This window comes from Dysidea avara, chromosome 10 (assembly GCF_963678975.1).
Source record: "Dysidea avara chromosome 10, odDysAvar1.4, whole genome shotgun sequence".
In the NCBI taxonomy this organism is placed as follows: Eukaryota; Metazoa; Porifera; class Demospongiae; order Dictyoceratida; family Dysideidae; genus Dysidea; species Dysidea avara.
In genome coordinates this window covers 27505981-27521656 of record NC_089281.1, presented here as the reverse complement: position 1 = coordinate 27521656, position 15676 = coordinate 27505981, and the positions used below count along the sequence as shown (strand labels likewise).

Below are 15676 nucleotides of genomic sequence, written 5' to 3'. Positions count from 1 at the left end.
TAATTAATAATAAAATTGTAAAGAAATAATGCACGCGTACATTTGGAGTGTTTAATTTTAAGATATAGTGGGGCTGTCTCAGATGTATTTGCCACGTTTATATTACTCAAGGCATCTAAACTGGTGTGAGAGAAGTCATGGGAGCTTGCTCTGGTAGAGGATCTACCGTGGACTTTGATGGCCCAGGTAATGGCGTCACAGATGGTAATTTGTACGTTTGCTATATGTTACTATTGCTCGACTATTGTTTTCTATCGCTGTAGTTGACTTACGCCACTTTACTATACTTCGTTCAATTGGCAAAGGATCGTATGGAAAGGTAGGTAACTAAAGGAAATGTCTTATTATGTGGGTGTGTCTTTATTTTTTTGAATATGCTTGCTAGGTAATGGTATAGTTAGCTAAACCACTTGCATAGTCGTAGCTAACTGTCTTGTAGTAAGATGCAATGTATGATTGTTGTGTAGGTGTGTATAGTTCGGAAAAAGGACACGAAGCAGCTGTACGCAATGAAGTACATGAGCAAGGCACGGATGATACGTAAAGAGACGGTCTACAATGTGCTCCGAGAGCAGGACATGTTGATTAAGATTAACCATTCAAATATTGTCAAGCTGTGGTTCACATTTCAAGATGAAGAAGACGTCTTCATGGTGGTAGACCTGCTCCTAGGAGGAGACCTTGGTTACCACATTGAGAAGTATGGTCGGCTGAGCTTTGACCGAGTGAAGCTGTATGTAGCAGAGGTGGGAATGGCACTTGACTACCTGAAGACCAAATCTATCATTCATAGGTAAGGTGGTATGATGGTATTAGTAAATCCTTTTAATATAGCAAATATTGTTCTGAGCTACATGGAGGAGGCATGTAGTGGCACTGGTTGGTGGTTAGTTGTAACATTGTTTGCAACAAGCCCGTACTGTTTGTAACAAGCAAGCTTGTTTGTAACAAGCAAGCTTGTCGATCACTCGCAATTTTGTAGTGGGCATGGTTTGTGCGAAGGCCCCACATCAGCTGACAAAAACTACAAAACCAGCTGACAAAAACTACAAAACCGCCACTAAACTTGTGAATAACTGGACAATGATGATGTGTTAAATAACTTGTAGCCTAGTAATGACCAGCTGCAAACAATGTCTTGTGAAGGTATTTACATGAATCCCTCTCTGTCAGCAAACTAGTACAACCTTAATTAACATTAAATACAGCTTTTTAATAGTTTGGTTTTTTTGTTTAATTTTTAAAATATCAGTTTGCTAACTGCTTTCCAGTTAAAATGGAATTTTTGTACTCCTAGCTATATATATATATATATATATTTTTTTTTTATCTATCACATACAGGGATATCAAGCCAGCTAATCTCTTGCTGAATTCCAGTGGTAAGTTGTTAACAAATCAGACAATTGTTTATTATGCTGTATGTCTTACTTTAGGCCATGTCTTCTTGAGCGATTTTAATGTAGCCTGCTACATTAAACCTGGAATTCCAGTAACTTCTGTAACAGGCACCAAGCCTTATATGGGTAAAATAATCCCCTCTGGAAGTATTTGTGTACTTTGTTATCTCTTTTAGCCCCTGAAATGCTAGCTCCTCCACCAGAGGGCTATTCGCATGCAGTAGACTGGTGGGGTTTGGGGGTCACTGCTTATCAACTGCTGAGAGCACAGGTTTACCGAAAACTCTTATAATACTCTTGTAATTTTTCTTCCCACTGTAGTTGCCATTCCGTATTAGTTGTAGTGAGGACCATGGGGTAATTGCAGAACACATCTGTCATCGTAGAAACCTCCATGTATCATCTACATGGGATGATAACATCCGTATTTTGCTTCACAGTGTAAGAAAATAATTATTTTTGTATTTGTAAGTTGATCTTTCATATTTCTGACCAGCTAATTCAACCTGATATAAGTAGGCGTATTACATCAGTTGAGAACCTCAAGACACTTTCTGTCTTTGATGGGGAAGACTGGGATGCCATCATTTTACAAACATTCACACCACCTTTTGTGCCACCGGTAGGCCTGCTATAGTTCATTCCGCTGTATGCATTACTGCTGCTTTTGGATCTAGAAAAACCGAATTATGTGTGACCCTACATATGAACTGGAGGAAATGATAATTGAACCAAATCCTCTGCACAAGAAGGAGCGACGTCTTCAAAGGAGACGCTCCAAAAATGCTAATGTACAATTACAGTAAATGCTGTACATGAAACACTTGATGTTGCCGTTTATAGGTGCCAGAGGACGCAGCCAATGATATCAGTCATCTTTTCATGCCATATAACCGCATCAGAAGGTGTGTAGGTTAAGTAGTCATCAAATAACACCTGTATGTAATTTCTTGAAATGTTGACTGTGTGCAATGCGGTGGAAGAAAATTTTGGCAAGAATACAGCCACAATAAAGGGGTTTGCTTCTTTCAGAGGCAGTATAGAGCCAGACTTGTTGTGATAAGGAATTGTGTTTTACTCTCTCTGTGTGTGTGTAACTTATATTTGTTTTTAGCCTGGACACCACAGGTAGAGCTCTGTCAGTGGAAAAAGAAGTTCTAGAGGGACAGAGACGTGCTGCCAGTAATAATGCCAAACATAAAGTGTCTGTATCAGCAAGTACCTGCAGTAGCGAAGGCAACAAGAGCTACAATGAAAGTATCACCACTCAGCCATCCTCAAATTGGCAGAAGAAACGTTCATCTGATGCTACTGTTCCTGTGAAGCAGAGAGTTTCAGACAGTGAGAGCAGCGAAGATGAACCACTTGCTACTGGTGTGACCACCGTCCAGCTGGAACATACCGTTTAACTAAGAGACTTCACTGATACTGTCAAAATTACAACCTGTCAGTATTTGAGATAATATGTATCATTGCTCTTATCATACATGTACATATATTGTGTGTTATTTATGTATAGTAGCTATTATTCTGACAAATCTGTAGTAGTAACAAAACATACAGTGTAATACAGTTATTTATACAATATAATGCAGTTATTTAGTGCCTGTGGTTAGACAAGATAATGTGGAAACATTGCTGTGGAGTACGCTGCTGCGTGCATTACGAGAGTCTACTATTCCCTGCTGTAAACCTTTCTGAAACTCTGAGTAGTTCCCTGTTGATGCTATGGATGATTCAAATCCCTGGCTGATATACGACTCCTCAGGAATAATACTATTCTTTGATGACAATATTCTGCGTGAAGCATTTCTCTGCATAATGCTGGTGTGCTTTTTACCCTGCAGAAATTAACTTAGCAAGACAGCCACATTGTGTACGCGCTTACCTTTGACAGTCTACGCTTCAAACCCTTTGCTTTTGTTCTTATTTGCATAGTGGATTGAACAAGGGGAGAGGGAGGCACCTATATTATATAATACATGTTAAAGCTGTCCAGTTACAATCAGAAAATTTTAACTACTAACTTCTACACATTAGTAATTATGTTACCATGTGGTCTAATTGGTGAATTGTGCAAGACAAAACAGGCATTTAACATTTGGTTTGGCACACAAATCAATACAACATGAAGTCGACCAACTTCCTCTGCTTCAACTACACTTGTTACCTTCTTTAATTTCTTTGACAGTGGACTATTTCTTGGAGAGGCCAAACAACTTGAAGAGACTGCCCCAGCAAATTTTCTACAGCAAAAAGGAATACATGAAATATTCTCTTATGTAAAACATGACAAATCAAACCTTTTTACAGGAGTAGCTGGTTTTGATCCATAAAACATTTCAGCCATAGTTGTTTCCTTTCTTATCTTTTGCTGTTTGTGTAGGCATTATAATTAACAAGTAGATAACAAAAATATACTACCTACTCGTTTTTGTATTTCATCATTTTTCTTCTTTTCCCTCTCATTTCTTTGACTAGTGATGATGTCAAGGTATCTTACGTCATTTATGATGAAATGCCTTTCCCAGTCATTTTCCCACTGTAACAGATTGGATTCCAGCTCCTTTTCAACTTTGGGTAGTTCCTTTTCTATAGCTTTTCTAGCTTTCTCCTCCTTCAGTAATTTACCACCTCGATTCTCAAACCGGGAGGGATTACTGGCATTAGCCTTTGCACAAGAAATATACAGTCACTCAGAATACTTAGTATGGTAATATTCAGTTACTACTAATGCTGAAATGATTCTTGACCATTATTTTGGCATGACTATATATTCGATTCACTAACTCACTATAATCTAAATATTTGTTGGCAGAGTTAGTCACTTTTGTAACTATATAATTAGTAATACATCCCTTGTAACTAGAAATCACTCTTCAATTTTGCACACTGTATATATATATATATATATATATGGATCATGAAAGTTTGGGCTTTTCTGGCCAAAAATATCACCCTAAAATCAGCCTCACAATACTTTCATGGTTTCTTGGCAGTATTAGTGTATAACTATAACCAAGAGTTCATAATAATATATACTGAGGAGAGTATCCTACTCTCATATACCCCTGTAGAAAGGCGTATCGTGAAGTTATGATGCAACACTTCTGAGTTCGCCCGTTTTTCTGTGTATAATTAATGATGTCATTAGTTGAACATGGTATCGATTGAACGCGTGCCTAACAACGTCGCTAGCAACCAAATCATCTCCAGCTCTAAGCGTTTCTCACCAAACTACAATCGTTCCTTCATGGGTTAAGACCGCTTTGTAGGCATTTCTTGCTAGGCCATTCGCGAATACGGCTATACTGAGCATCGCGAGTGTGAAATGGTGCTAACAATTCTTATACTTTTACGGCTGCTTGTACATCACAAACCACAACATCTTGTCGTTACATCATAACTTCACGATACGCCCTTCTACAGGGGTATATGAGAGTAGGATACTCTCCTCAGTATATATATATATTATGAACTCTTGCTATAACCAAGCCCAAAAGTGCCTTTGTTACGACCTGAAATGCTTCCAAAAAGTTGTTACAAAATGCTAAATTTATTATTGGAATTTTCTTCTGCTTGACTGACTGACCATTTCTAAGCATAACTTGAGTTCAGTGTCGCTTCATCCTGAGAGGCATACCACAATATGTACAACGCATACATTATGGACTTATCTTTGTCCTCCTTTGTGTCCCATTTCTTTTTGCTGACAGCCCAAGATGTCAAATTGCAGTAGAATGATGGTTTCAGCTTCCTTACGAGAATCATCCACATTTTAAAACCCCATGGAGACTGGGATGATTGCAGACATCTCTCTTACTGTTCTTCCGTTTGTAACGCTGTGTAATGGGCTGAACATAGCTGAAAGTAAAGCGTAATAGCCATTGGCCACTTCACTTTCGAGTCAGTAATTGATAATTGGGGTACGTGAATCATCCATATTTTTCGTGGTGACCAGATTGATTGCAGAGGCGCTTCTCATTCTCATTCTATTAGGGATCATAGAAAAAAATAGGGAAACAAAGGAGGTCGCCTACACCTGCAGATATACTTGTGGACATTCAATCCCTAATAATTCAGTAATGGGTATAGACTGACTTTTCCATGATCTTTTAAAATTCCTATATATACTTGTACATCTTACAGCTATAGATACTGAGATAGAAAATTAGCATTAGTTGTCAGGCATCAGCCTACTCCCTTACAATAGAAATATATAAAAGGAACAACTGAATGTTCAGTTACTTTTTCACAACTATTCGAATAGTACAAATTGTTTTCAGCACTACTACAAGACTACAGTACAACCTTTCTTGAAGTCCTCAGATATAAGATGTGGTACATTTATATGGTTAGAAAATCTAGTGTATATAGTACTAAAGGTGGCAAAAACAAACCTCAAAATTCAGCATCTTGACCCACATCTCTTCTCGCTTGTCGATCAACTTGAAAATGTCCTTGTGGTCTTCATAAAATCCTTTGATTCTGTCCAGTTCACTTTCGTGTGCACTCAAAGAATCATCCGAAAAATTGTCTAGTATAATACACAAGTAAACCTATCTGTTGTGAGAACAGTGCCATACTCACCAGTAAAGGCTGCTGCAAATTCTCTCTTCTGCTGTTCACCATAGTGACATTTGTCCCACACCTTTTCCAACTCTGTTTGTGTGGCTTGAATGAATCTCTTCAAATTCTGCCTCTTCAGCAACTCTAGTCTCTCAGCTTCCTTTTCTAGCTGTATTCACAGAGTTGAATATAACAGCAGGTCACCACATATCTGCTGATTTCTGCCATTTTTTATAATGTACAATGGTATATTGTGTTCTGTTACATAACAAGTTTAGCTTGCAGGCAAACAGTAAACATGTGTAGTGGCAACCTCTGTCCTATTCTTCTGCATCAAGGATGTCCCACAAGTTCCAAATACACAAAATGTTACATGCATGAAAAATAACTAATGAAGCATATAGTTGCAGGCAGTGCAAAACTTGATAGATAACTCTTTGAAGTGAACACCATTACAGGTTTTTGCAACTGAATTTGTCACCTTTACAATTGACTTCTTCCCGATTACAGTAGAGTTTGTCACTTTTGCAGTAGAATTCGTCCCATTTGCAATTGAATTTGTCCTGTTTGTAATTGAATTCGTCATGATTACATTAACTGCCATAAACCAGCCACTCATCACAAGGTGGATCATTTTCACCATGGAGAATACCATTAGAGACACTGCAAGGTAACTGGAGCTGGTTATACATGAAGCCATTCGAGTTAATTAGCTTGTTTGCGAGTGACCACACCCATCACCAATGGTGAAGCATAATTGCGAATGCTGTTGAAGAAGCTGTAGCAGAAGAATTATTGCTTTATAAACAACATTGTACTTCAACAAGATCATAAAGCAGCTGCTATGTTTACTGCAACTGCCAATCTTGTCAATGGGACGAATTCAATTGCAAAACCCAACAAATTCAATCACAAAATCGATGAATTCAATTGCAAAACCGACAAATTCAAATGTTTTTGTCGACAAACCGACAAAAACATTTGATTTTTGTGTGCCATTTTTTTAAAAGAGCTAAACACTTCTGCTTGGTAATTTATTCACCAGCTATCTCATGTTATTTTGAATGGTGATTTCACCATAGAGGCATTTATGTAACAGACATTCTGTAATACAGTGAATCTGGGTCACTTGAAATGTTACTCAATACACTGTATTACCCTCTCTATATGCACACATGACAGTGCTATGACAGTGCTTCAACTGTAACATATAGTAAGCCATCACTTGGTGGGCCAAACACACTAGACAGGTTATGTTGCATGCTCAAGAACATGAAAACCTTACTGCTTTTATGGTCTTTATATGACTTCCTGCATGGTTCTGATTAAATTCATCTCTCTCCTCAACAGGAACCGCTAACCTTGTCCACAATGACATCACCTTCTCCCGTAATGCAGCTGCTTTAAATTCCAGTTGTGAAAACTCCTTTTCAAGCTACAAGAGTTCAGGAAAAAACCCCATAAACCAGTGGTCATGTCAAGTGGGTCCCAAACATTGCTATATACTTTGTGAACCCATTAACAAGACCACCTCATTATAATGATCATGTCAAGACCTTACTTAATAAGACCACCTCATTACGATGACCATGTTAAGGTTACGGTATAGTCATGGGCAATCATTCAAAATTTTGAATGCCTATCGATACTTTTTGAGAAGCCCATAAAACCAGTCTAGCAGCAGGGAAAAGTTTTAAATGAAGGTGAAGCCCTTCATATTTAATGTTTTTATGTAGCTACAGTGTAGTTTTGAGGCAGGTGGAACACTACAATTTGTTGTAGTAACACAAGTAAGCCAGCCCATACATTGCTCAGCTCCAGCTGTCACTATCATGCTGTCACTATCATGTTTTTCCGCTGCCAAATACAGCAAAAGCTGTAGGCTCTATTGGCTTTTCTGGGGCATAGTGATACTGTATATTAAATTTGTTAGGTCCTGTGGAAGCATTTTTGGCGTGTTTCTCCCAGTGACTCGGATACAAGCCTTCAAAGAGCTTGTTTCACCCAAAAAAACTACTATCGCTTCCACAGGACCTAGATATTTTAGTTGTTTAGTAACTTGTGTTGAAATTATAAGGATTCAGTAATCTGTTAGTCTGGTTTTGGCGGCAGCAGCGTTATAAAACATCGCTCTATTGTAGACCACACACCCAAGAACAGTCGTTGTTCTGTAGTAAAAATAAACAAGCACAATTAGTTGTATTGCTAACACAACACAGCTGTTGAAATTATTTATCCCTGCTTGGTTTAAAGCAGGTTTTGTAATTTGTTCCGCCCACACATTTTAAACTATTCTGTAACCTTAAGTAGGTGCACTTAAGGACTTTATCAATAAGACCACCTTGTTAGAGTGACCATGACAACTATTTCTCAAATGTAGAAAAGGTATACATATCAGCAAGAGTTCATAATATATATACTAAGGAGAGTATCCTACTCTCATATACCCCTGTAGAAAGGCGTATCGTGAAGTTATGACATAACACTTCTGAGTTCGTCCATTTTTCTTTGTATAATTAATGATGTCATTAGTTGAACATGGTATCGATTGAACACGTGCCTACCAATGTCGCTAGCAACCAAATTAACTCCAGCTCTAAACGTTTCTCACCGAACTACAATCGTTCCTTCATGGGTTAAGACCGCTTTGTAGGCGTTTCTTACTAGGCCATTCGCGAATATGGCTATCCTGAGCGTCGCAAGCGTGAAACAGTGCTTGCACTTTTACGGCTTCCCGTACGTCACAAACCGCAACATCTTGTCGTTACGTCATAATTTCACGATACGCCTTTCTACAGGGGTATATGAGAGTAGGATACTCTCCTTAGTATATATATTATGAACTCTTGATATCAGGGATTTTTCTAGGGGGGGGGGGGCAGGGGGGGGGGGGGGCAGGGGGGGCATTTTGTCTTCCCCTGAACTCTGCCCAATGATGAAACAATGATAAAAATCATAAAATTTAGTCGATGGCTAGCTACAATAAAACAAATTTAGCCTAATTTAAGTTCTGCCCCCTCTCAATTTCTGAAAAACTCGGATCCCCCCCCCCCCCCCCCCGAATTTATTTTCTAGAAAAATCCCTGCATATACTTCGTGACCTCTAAGACCTCTTATTATCATGTTAAATAGGTCCCAAACATAGCTAAATTGTATTCCACGACTAGACCACTTCGTTACTGTGGTCATTAGTGGACATCTTATTACTCAAGTCATGTGTTTATTTACCTCTTGCTGTAGTACAGACAAGTAGTCCATATTTTCTTGGCAAAGAACAAACTTTTTAATGTCACCATCTAAAATAGACTGCTGTCTTTCATCACATGGCTGCAAATCTAACTGTGTCCACAGTTCTATAATCTTCTCTCGGAAGGCAAAGAATGTGGTTTGGTTAGCGCCCTAAAATATTGGAATAAAAGCAAAGACTCTTTAAGTCAGTTCTACCAACCTTTTTTGCTTCCATCTTTTCAATAATGTCTAAAAACTCTTTCAGTTTCTCTTCCGTAGGTAATTCCTTGCTCTTGTAGAAAGGAACAATGACCATTCGTCCACCAAGAATTTCACATAGTGCGACTTCCATTTCAGCCAACCGTTTTAACCTTTTCACGCGCTCATGTTTTTCCTAATTTTGTACATGTTTAAACGATGCGTTTATGAAACAGACTCACTGTTCTAAGGGCATCGACTTTAGATTTTAAGTACTTCACTCTGGCAACTAATGGCAGTTCTTCTGCAGGCTGTAGTGTAGTACATATAATTGAAACATAATAATACATCAACTCACCATATCAACACTTCTCTTCATTTCATTACACAAATTGTCTAACTCGAGTTTGTACTCATTGATATCTGCAATAACTTTGATCTTCATCTTCTCTTCTTCATCTGTCATTGCCGCCAACAATTCGGTAAGTTCCTTCAGTAAATGTTTCTCGAATTCATCGCGCCTAGGCTGTCTCTGGGCCTCACATAAACCCAATTCGCTCCATACCACCGCCAGTCGCCGCAAGTAAGTTTTACTGTTGTCAAGAATGCTTTGTATCTTCTCCGACAATGTTTCTACCTCACCCTCAACAGATCTAAACGATACAATCTATCACTGTTACATTGAGTAGAATAACAACTAACGGTATTTCCTCCATCATCGGTTGTCCTGTTTTTACAGCTTGACAAGTCAACCTATTTTTCAAATTATCAAAATAAACTAATTTGATTGGTTAGATTGCACGCCTGCGCACGCCTTAGGTGCGCGATTAGAATGATAAAATAATAATTCTACAGGCGTTTGAGACAATGGCGGCGGATTTGAACAAGCTGAAAGAGAAATTTTGTGCTTGGCAACAAGTGAGCCTTTTAAAATGTTTCCATTTATCAACAACTCTCCTTTAGAGCACACTTGACATAACGCAGGAAAACAATCAACTGAAATCCCAAGTTAAAGCTCTTCAAAAGCAATGCAATTTATTAGTACAGAACAAAGGAGTCTTATTGGATGGTAAGACACATAAATAACGTATTCTATTACATCACTTGTATACTAGAGAATAAACAAGTTCATGAGTGTGTAGAGAAACTACAAAATGCATTAAAGAAGAGGTGTGACCTTGAAGGTAATAGACACCAATGGTTTAGCAAGCCATTAAAAAAAATTCTTTTCAAGAAGAGAATCACAGACTACAAGAACAGATTTCTGCCATGAAGGAAGTATCAATTCAATTGGAAAATGTAAAGCAGTGTGACAGTAGGACTATTAGCCCAGCAGTGTTTTATTTGTCCAGGAGCGCAAGAAACAGATGGAAGCTGCAATGGAAAATTTGGAGGCTGTTCAGAATTCTCACCAGAAGGAAATCACCCAGATACAAGATATATCCAACCAACAAGGTATATGCAGGTGGCCCTAATACTGTTATGACTGTATGGTTGTTATCACAGCTAAGAAGGAAGTATCAGCAATGCAGAAATTAATACAAGTGAGTAATGCTGAGGTGAGACAGCTTCAGAAACAACTAGCTGACATGGAGCGAGGTAGCCATACTGAGATTGTAAAGCTGCGACTGGAGGTATCATATGTAACACTACACATGTATGCACACATGCAGTATAATGGCGGGCGTTATTCATATGGGGGGGGGGGACCCTACTAAACAGTACTCCTGTCCTGTTTGATTTACTTAGGATTAAGTGAGCAACATACACAATAGGGTAAGTCCTCTGCTGTAGGGCAGGTACCAGTGCTACAGTATGTTGTCAGTAATTTTGATGATGTTACATGTGTGGCCAGCATATGGGCCTTAATCCAAAATTATGTCACAGACATAAAAATGGCTGCTGTAGTGTGGGGACTTTCATAAAATTTGTATGGGTGACTATGGGAAGAAAATTTTTGAATGGCAATATCTCAGCCAAGAGGAAGCAGGTATGGCTATAAAGACATTACAATAAGTACGTAAAAGTGATTTTCGGTTGATTTTCAAAACATAGCTAGGTTCCTATTCTTTCAGCTAATTTATAACTATACCTGCTGGTTAGAGCTTGATATCTTCCGTCTTGGCTGAAATATTGCCCTTCAAATATTTTCTCGCCATAGTCGCCATACAAATTTTACAAGAATCCCCACACTATATACAGTGGCCATTATTATGTCTGTGGCGTAATTTCGGATAAGGCTTATTAGGACAGGTACTACTACACAGAAGCATGCACACAGTTTGCATCTGTGTGGTAACCCTGAAATTGATATGCAGTACTATACACAATACTTTAGTTGTTTTAGTGCACACACTGCACTACTCACACATATGCATGAACACCCACACACATAATTCTGTCCAGAATATCTTTGAGCGGTAATTAATAGACTGAATACAGTGCTTGCTCAATTATCGAACCTACAATTATCTGAACAGTAAAAATGACTGTTCTATTAGAGTATTTTGTCTAAGGCATGCATTCTATTAGAGTAATTTGAACAGGCTACATAAATGAATGGGTTTTTGATCATCTAAACTTTTTGGTTAAGTCTTGGGTCAGATAGTTGAGGAAACATTGTATGTCCCCTAGAAATTGTGAGTACTAGTCATTTAATAGTGGTGACCACAGCTGACCAATGATACAATAATACACAAGTATACATTGTTTATCTTGTTGCAGTATGATGCTAAGTTGTTGAAGCTGCAGAAACAAACTTCTCGTACTCAGTGCTCCAATACAGTGTCCAGCTCTGTTAACAATGAGATATTTAGAAAGGTACAGAAGCTTACATGACACAGTGATCAGTCTAGAAGATAGTGCACGTAAGCACATTACATTAAAAGGTTTTGGTTTGCAGGTATCTCTAGACCAGTGTACTTTTTGATATGTTAAAACTACTTAGTATATTTGTAAATCAGCAAAATTAAACATTGTTTTATTTTTATAGAAGTTGCAACATGTAAGGGCAGAATCTGACAGGGAGATTGCCCAATTAAAGAGCACTGTTACTGATTTGGAAAGGAAACTTGCTGCAGCTAACCGGAAAAGGAAAGCCTTCCCCTTTAACTGAACAGCAACATAGCAACCATGAAGCAAGAAGTCAGTACCACAATAGTATCTGAAATATATGGGAACTGAGTAATGACAGATAATTTGTATGAAATTTTGGAGGGAAATTATGATACACAGAATTATTGTTGTTGCATTTCTTCAAGATTTCTTAGTCTCTTGAGAATTATTTCTAAAAACTTCTGGCGATCCTTTCTGGCAGCAGCAGACAAAGATAGCTTGATTTTCTTATGTTTGTCAGCTTCCTTGAGCCTGTAGAGTGAAGATACAGTCACTACAATGTAATAACAATGGCATACTAACTTTGTTAACAATTCACCAACTGTTCGTGGTGTGACATAAGGGTATTTGTTGAGTTTAGGATTCTTGAACTCTGTGATGTAGTTAGCCCAGTCTTGATCAATGAATAAATTCATCAACTATGAAAAGATTAATAATAGCAGTATGTCAACTAAAACTCAAAAATGTCCCATGTATAGTAACCTGGCATGTTGAGAAATTATCACTCGTGTATAATCATTTCAGCTGCACCTGACAGCGAGTGCATGACTGTACAGTTATCTGAACTGTAATGATCTCAGGCAATGGTAAAAGTGTTCAGATAAGTGGATTGTTTGGGTAACTGACACCCATGTTGAAATACTCTAATAGAACATACACCTGTACTCAAAACACTCTAATTGAACAGTCATTTCAAATAAACGAAGGTTGAGGGTCTACTGTACATTGATCTATTTTACAAGTCATAGTTGGGGAACAAAAAACTTGATCCATGAAACTTAAAATTAACAAAGAGTTGTGCAAACAAAGACCAGCTAGGTGGTACTATAAGGCTTTGCACAAGGTTATATACAGCAAACAATTTGTTAAAAATTGTAGAGGGTTTGTCAAAATGATGTCTAATAGCAGCTGATACGTAGAGCAGGATGTCCAGCTGAGTAATGAGTGTCAACTATATAGCATACCTGTCTGAGTCCAATAAACATTGGTGCTTTCAACCCTGGTAATTTGAAGTTGTGTAGAAACTCTACAGAATACAAACCCATTTATACACTGAGTGATCTACAACAAGCAATACCTTCACAGGTTTTCACATCAACAGAGAATCTCTGTATCCCTTCCATACCAATGTATGGGTTCTGCAGTAACAAATGAGGCAATGAGAATGCAGATAATACTAAAGGTGGATCAATAAAGTGATGGTGGCTTATTTAGACCAGTGACCTGATTATAGCGGGTCTTGGTGTACCATCACAAATCTCTGTTAGAGAAGTTGATTACTCTATTAGAGTATTATAATATTTTGGAAAAATAGCCTGTACACCAAATCATACAATACAATCGTACATGTTGTCAGTCCAATACACTAAACTGTTAAATATCTGATATAAGAATATCATGTCACCACGATACTGAGTACCCTTTAGAGTTCAGACACATGCAATCTAGGATGCAGACATGCATTTATCTGAACACCAACTGGTCCCCAATAACTAATACAAATAGTATGACATACATTTGGATCAAGAAGAATCTTCTCCATTTGGCCAGCGAGATGCTTTAAAGAGTTGACACACAGCCTGGTCACCATATCCACCTGTACAATAAGCCATTTGGTATAGAATATGTCAGTTCTATCATACATGCACACACTGCTCACATTTGGCAGGGTAAAAATGGTATCAAATCTTGCTCTGATGAACTCCAGTGTGTCCAGCAGATATGAGCTGGGTCCAGATGGTACTGCCTTTGACAACCAGTCATAGTCGGCTATATCAAACAATGACAGTAGCAGTGATGGCTGATTAGTATTGCATGTAACATACCTCCCTCAATGACCAGTATTTCCACTTGTTTAAGAAACTTTTTTTGAAATGCTTCTTCACCTTCTTGTAAGGCATCCTGTGGAAGATCACATGTTATGTCATATTGCATCGCATGATGTCACATTACTTCAAATGATATGATGAACTACACACACAGTGACACAAAAATACAGTGCTTCCTCTGACCCCCTTGACCAAGACATTAATATACAGAGCTCTGTTCAATTACTTTATTAGAATACACAGCTTAGACAAAATACCCTAATAGAACAGCCATTTTTACTGTTTGGATAATCAAGAGAACACTGTACGTACATATATATCATTACACACATACTACAGTGCAAGAAAACAGTCTCAGTGATACATATGTGACCTAGTCTGGGCTTATCGCTTATTTAAAAGCATTGAAAAATGCCAGTTTTAAGTATTCAGTGTGTTGTAGCTAGCTCGCTATGTGTACCAAATTTTCACACATTTTACACTAATTCCTTACCTTCCAGAACATCCACTGTAAAAGTAGCCAACAACTAAGTTTCCTACCATTTTAGACAGTGGTAGACTGTACCAGGCACTTCAAAAGGGATGGGAGGCAGGGGCCCGGAGGAGGGCAAAGGGTTGTTTAAGAAAATTAAAGAGGAAGGTATGGGGGCCAAGTTATGGGCCATTCAGGTCTCAAAACTGGCAAAGGACATTCACAGCACAAGTCTTTATTCAACACCACAGAGCTACACAGCCACATACAGCTATCCCCAGGCTGGCCAGAGCTCCCCAGACCACTCATACAGATTGCCACTGTGCTTGGGAAAAGCAGCCAGCAAAAGCCAACCACTCAAGTCTAGATGATTTTGATAATGAAATTTGATAGTTTATTCATTTTCTTGGTGAAAAATCAAATCTGCTGTCATGGGTGATAAGACCGGTTTTCCCCGACCCAGTCACATATAAAGCAAGATAAATGATGGTACAGTATCGCAACATAGCTGCGTGGGAAAGTGAAATGTTACCACTCAATCAATGCCAAAGAGGGGAGCACGCTACAAAACAGTACTACCATACTGTTTGATATACAGAACACACACACACCAAACACAAACACATGTGACTCATGTGCACAATACACACACTACAGTGACTACATACCTTAAAAGTAGATAGTCCATACAGGCGAGACACTTGTCCATCTTCACTATCGGTTCTACCCACAACACACAAGTAATACAGCACATCAACAAACCTCACTACATACTTTGTTAGGTTGGACAGGTACTTCTCAAGGTCTGCTTTACATTCTGATAAGTGTGTAATGTTGATGATTACCTGCACCAGCTGTAGGGAGGGG

The 15676-nt window shown here is 38.4% G+C and overlaps 4 protein-coding genes across 5 annotated transcripts in view; 2 read left to right on the top strand and 2 right to left on the bottom strand.

The window, feature by feature from the left end:
* The first annotated feature begins 2 nt into the window (after nt 1-2).
* Nucleotides 3-3032, top strand: LOC136236200 (serine/threonine-protein kinase 32A-like). Its single transcript, XM_066026320.1, has 11 exons — nt 3-186; nt 264-319; nt 468-793; nt 1344-1381; nt 1436-1525; nt 1576-1670; nt 1721-1840; nt 1896-2021; nt 2077-2190; nt 2243-2304; nt 2514-3032. Exons 1-11 carry the CDS (start codon nt 138-140, stop codon nt 2806-2808), a joined length of 1371 nt encoding a protein of 456 aa, XP_065882392.1. The 5' UTR covers nt 3-137; the 3' UTR covers nt 2809-3032.
* On the bottom strand, nt 2925-10232 carry LOC136236197 (protein regulator of cytokinesis 1-like). Its single transcript, XM_066026317.1, has 13 exons — nt 10097-10232; nt 9753-10047; nt 9637-9705; nt 9417-9590; nt 9197-9367; nt 7254-7403; nt 5990-6137; nt 5800-5936; nt 3828-4070; nt 3703-3773; nt 3570-3645; nt 3288-3365; nt 2925-3240 (listed from the first exon to the last, which is right to left on the bottom strand). Exons 1-13 carry the CDS (start codon nt 10111-10113, stop codon nt 2995-2997), a joined length of 1875 nt encoding a protein of 624 aa, XP_065882389.1. The 5' UTR covers nt 10114-10232; the 3' UTR covers nt 2925-2994.
* On the top strand, nt 10209-12674 carry LOC136236203 (coiled-coil domain-containing protein 152-like). Of its 2 annotated transcripts, none has more exons than XM_066026326.1 (8): nt 10209-10312; nt 10358-10463; nt 10510-10578; nt 10632-10693; nt 10747-10849; nt 10901-11028; nt 12119-12214; nt 12387-12674. In XM_066026326.1, exons 1-8 carry the CDS (start codon nt 10262-10264, stop codon nt 12507-12509), a joined length of 738 nt encoding a protein of 245 aa, XP_065882398.1. In that variant the 5' UTR covers nt 10209-10261; the 3' UTR covers nt 12510-12674. The 2 variants fall into 2 exon arrangements, with proteins under 2 accessions (XP_065882398.1, XP_065882397.1); XM_066026325.1 differs by having other exon boundaries at nt 10629-10693.
* Nucleotides 12577-15676, bottom strand: part of LOC136236196 (exocyst complex component 6B-like) — a 10167-nt gene continuing 7067 nt past the window's right edge. Inside the window, exons 20-28 of the mRNA XM_066026316.1 lie at nt 15584-15663; nt 15478-15532; nt 14335-14410; nt 14169-14278; nt 14025-14105; nt 13587-13647; nt 13474-13535; nt 12812-12927; nt 12577-12760 (exon numbers count right to left, since the gene is read on the bottom strand). Coding sequence (XP_065882388.1) covers nt 12631-12760; nt 12812-12927; nt 13474-13535; nt 13587-13647; nt 14025-14105; nt 14169-14278; nt 14335-14410; nt 15478-15532; nt 15584-15663 — 771 coding nt within the window. The 3' untranslated portion in view covers nt 12577-12630. The remainder of the gene's footprint in view (nt 12761-12811; nt 12928-13473; nt 13536-13586; nt 13648-14024; nt 14106-14168; nt 14279-14334; nt 14411-15477; nt 15533-15583; nt 15664-15676) is intronic.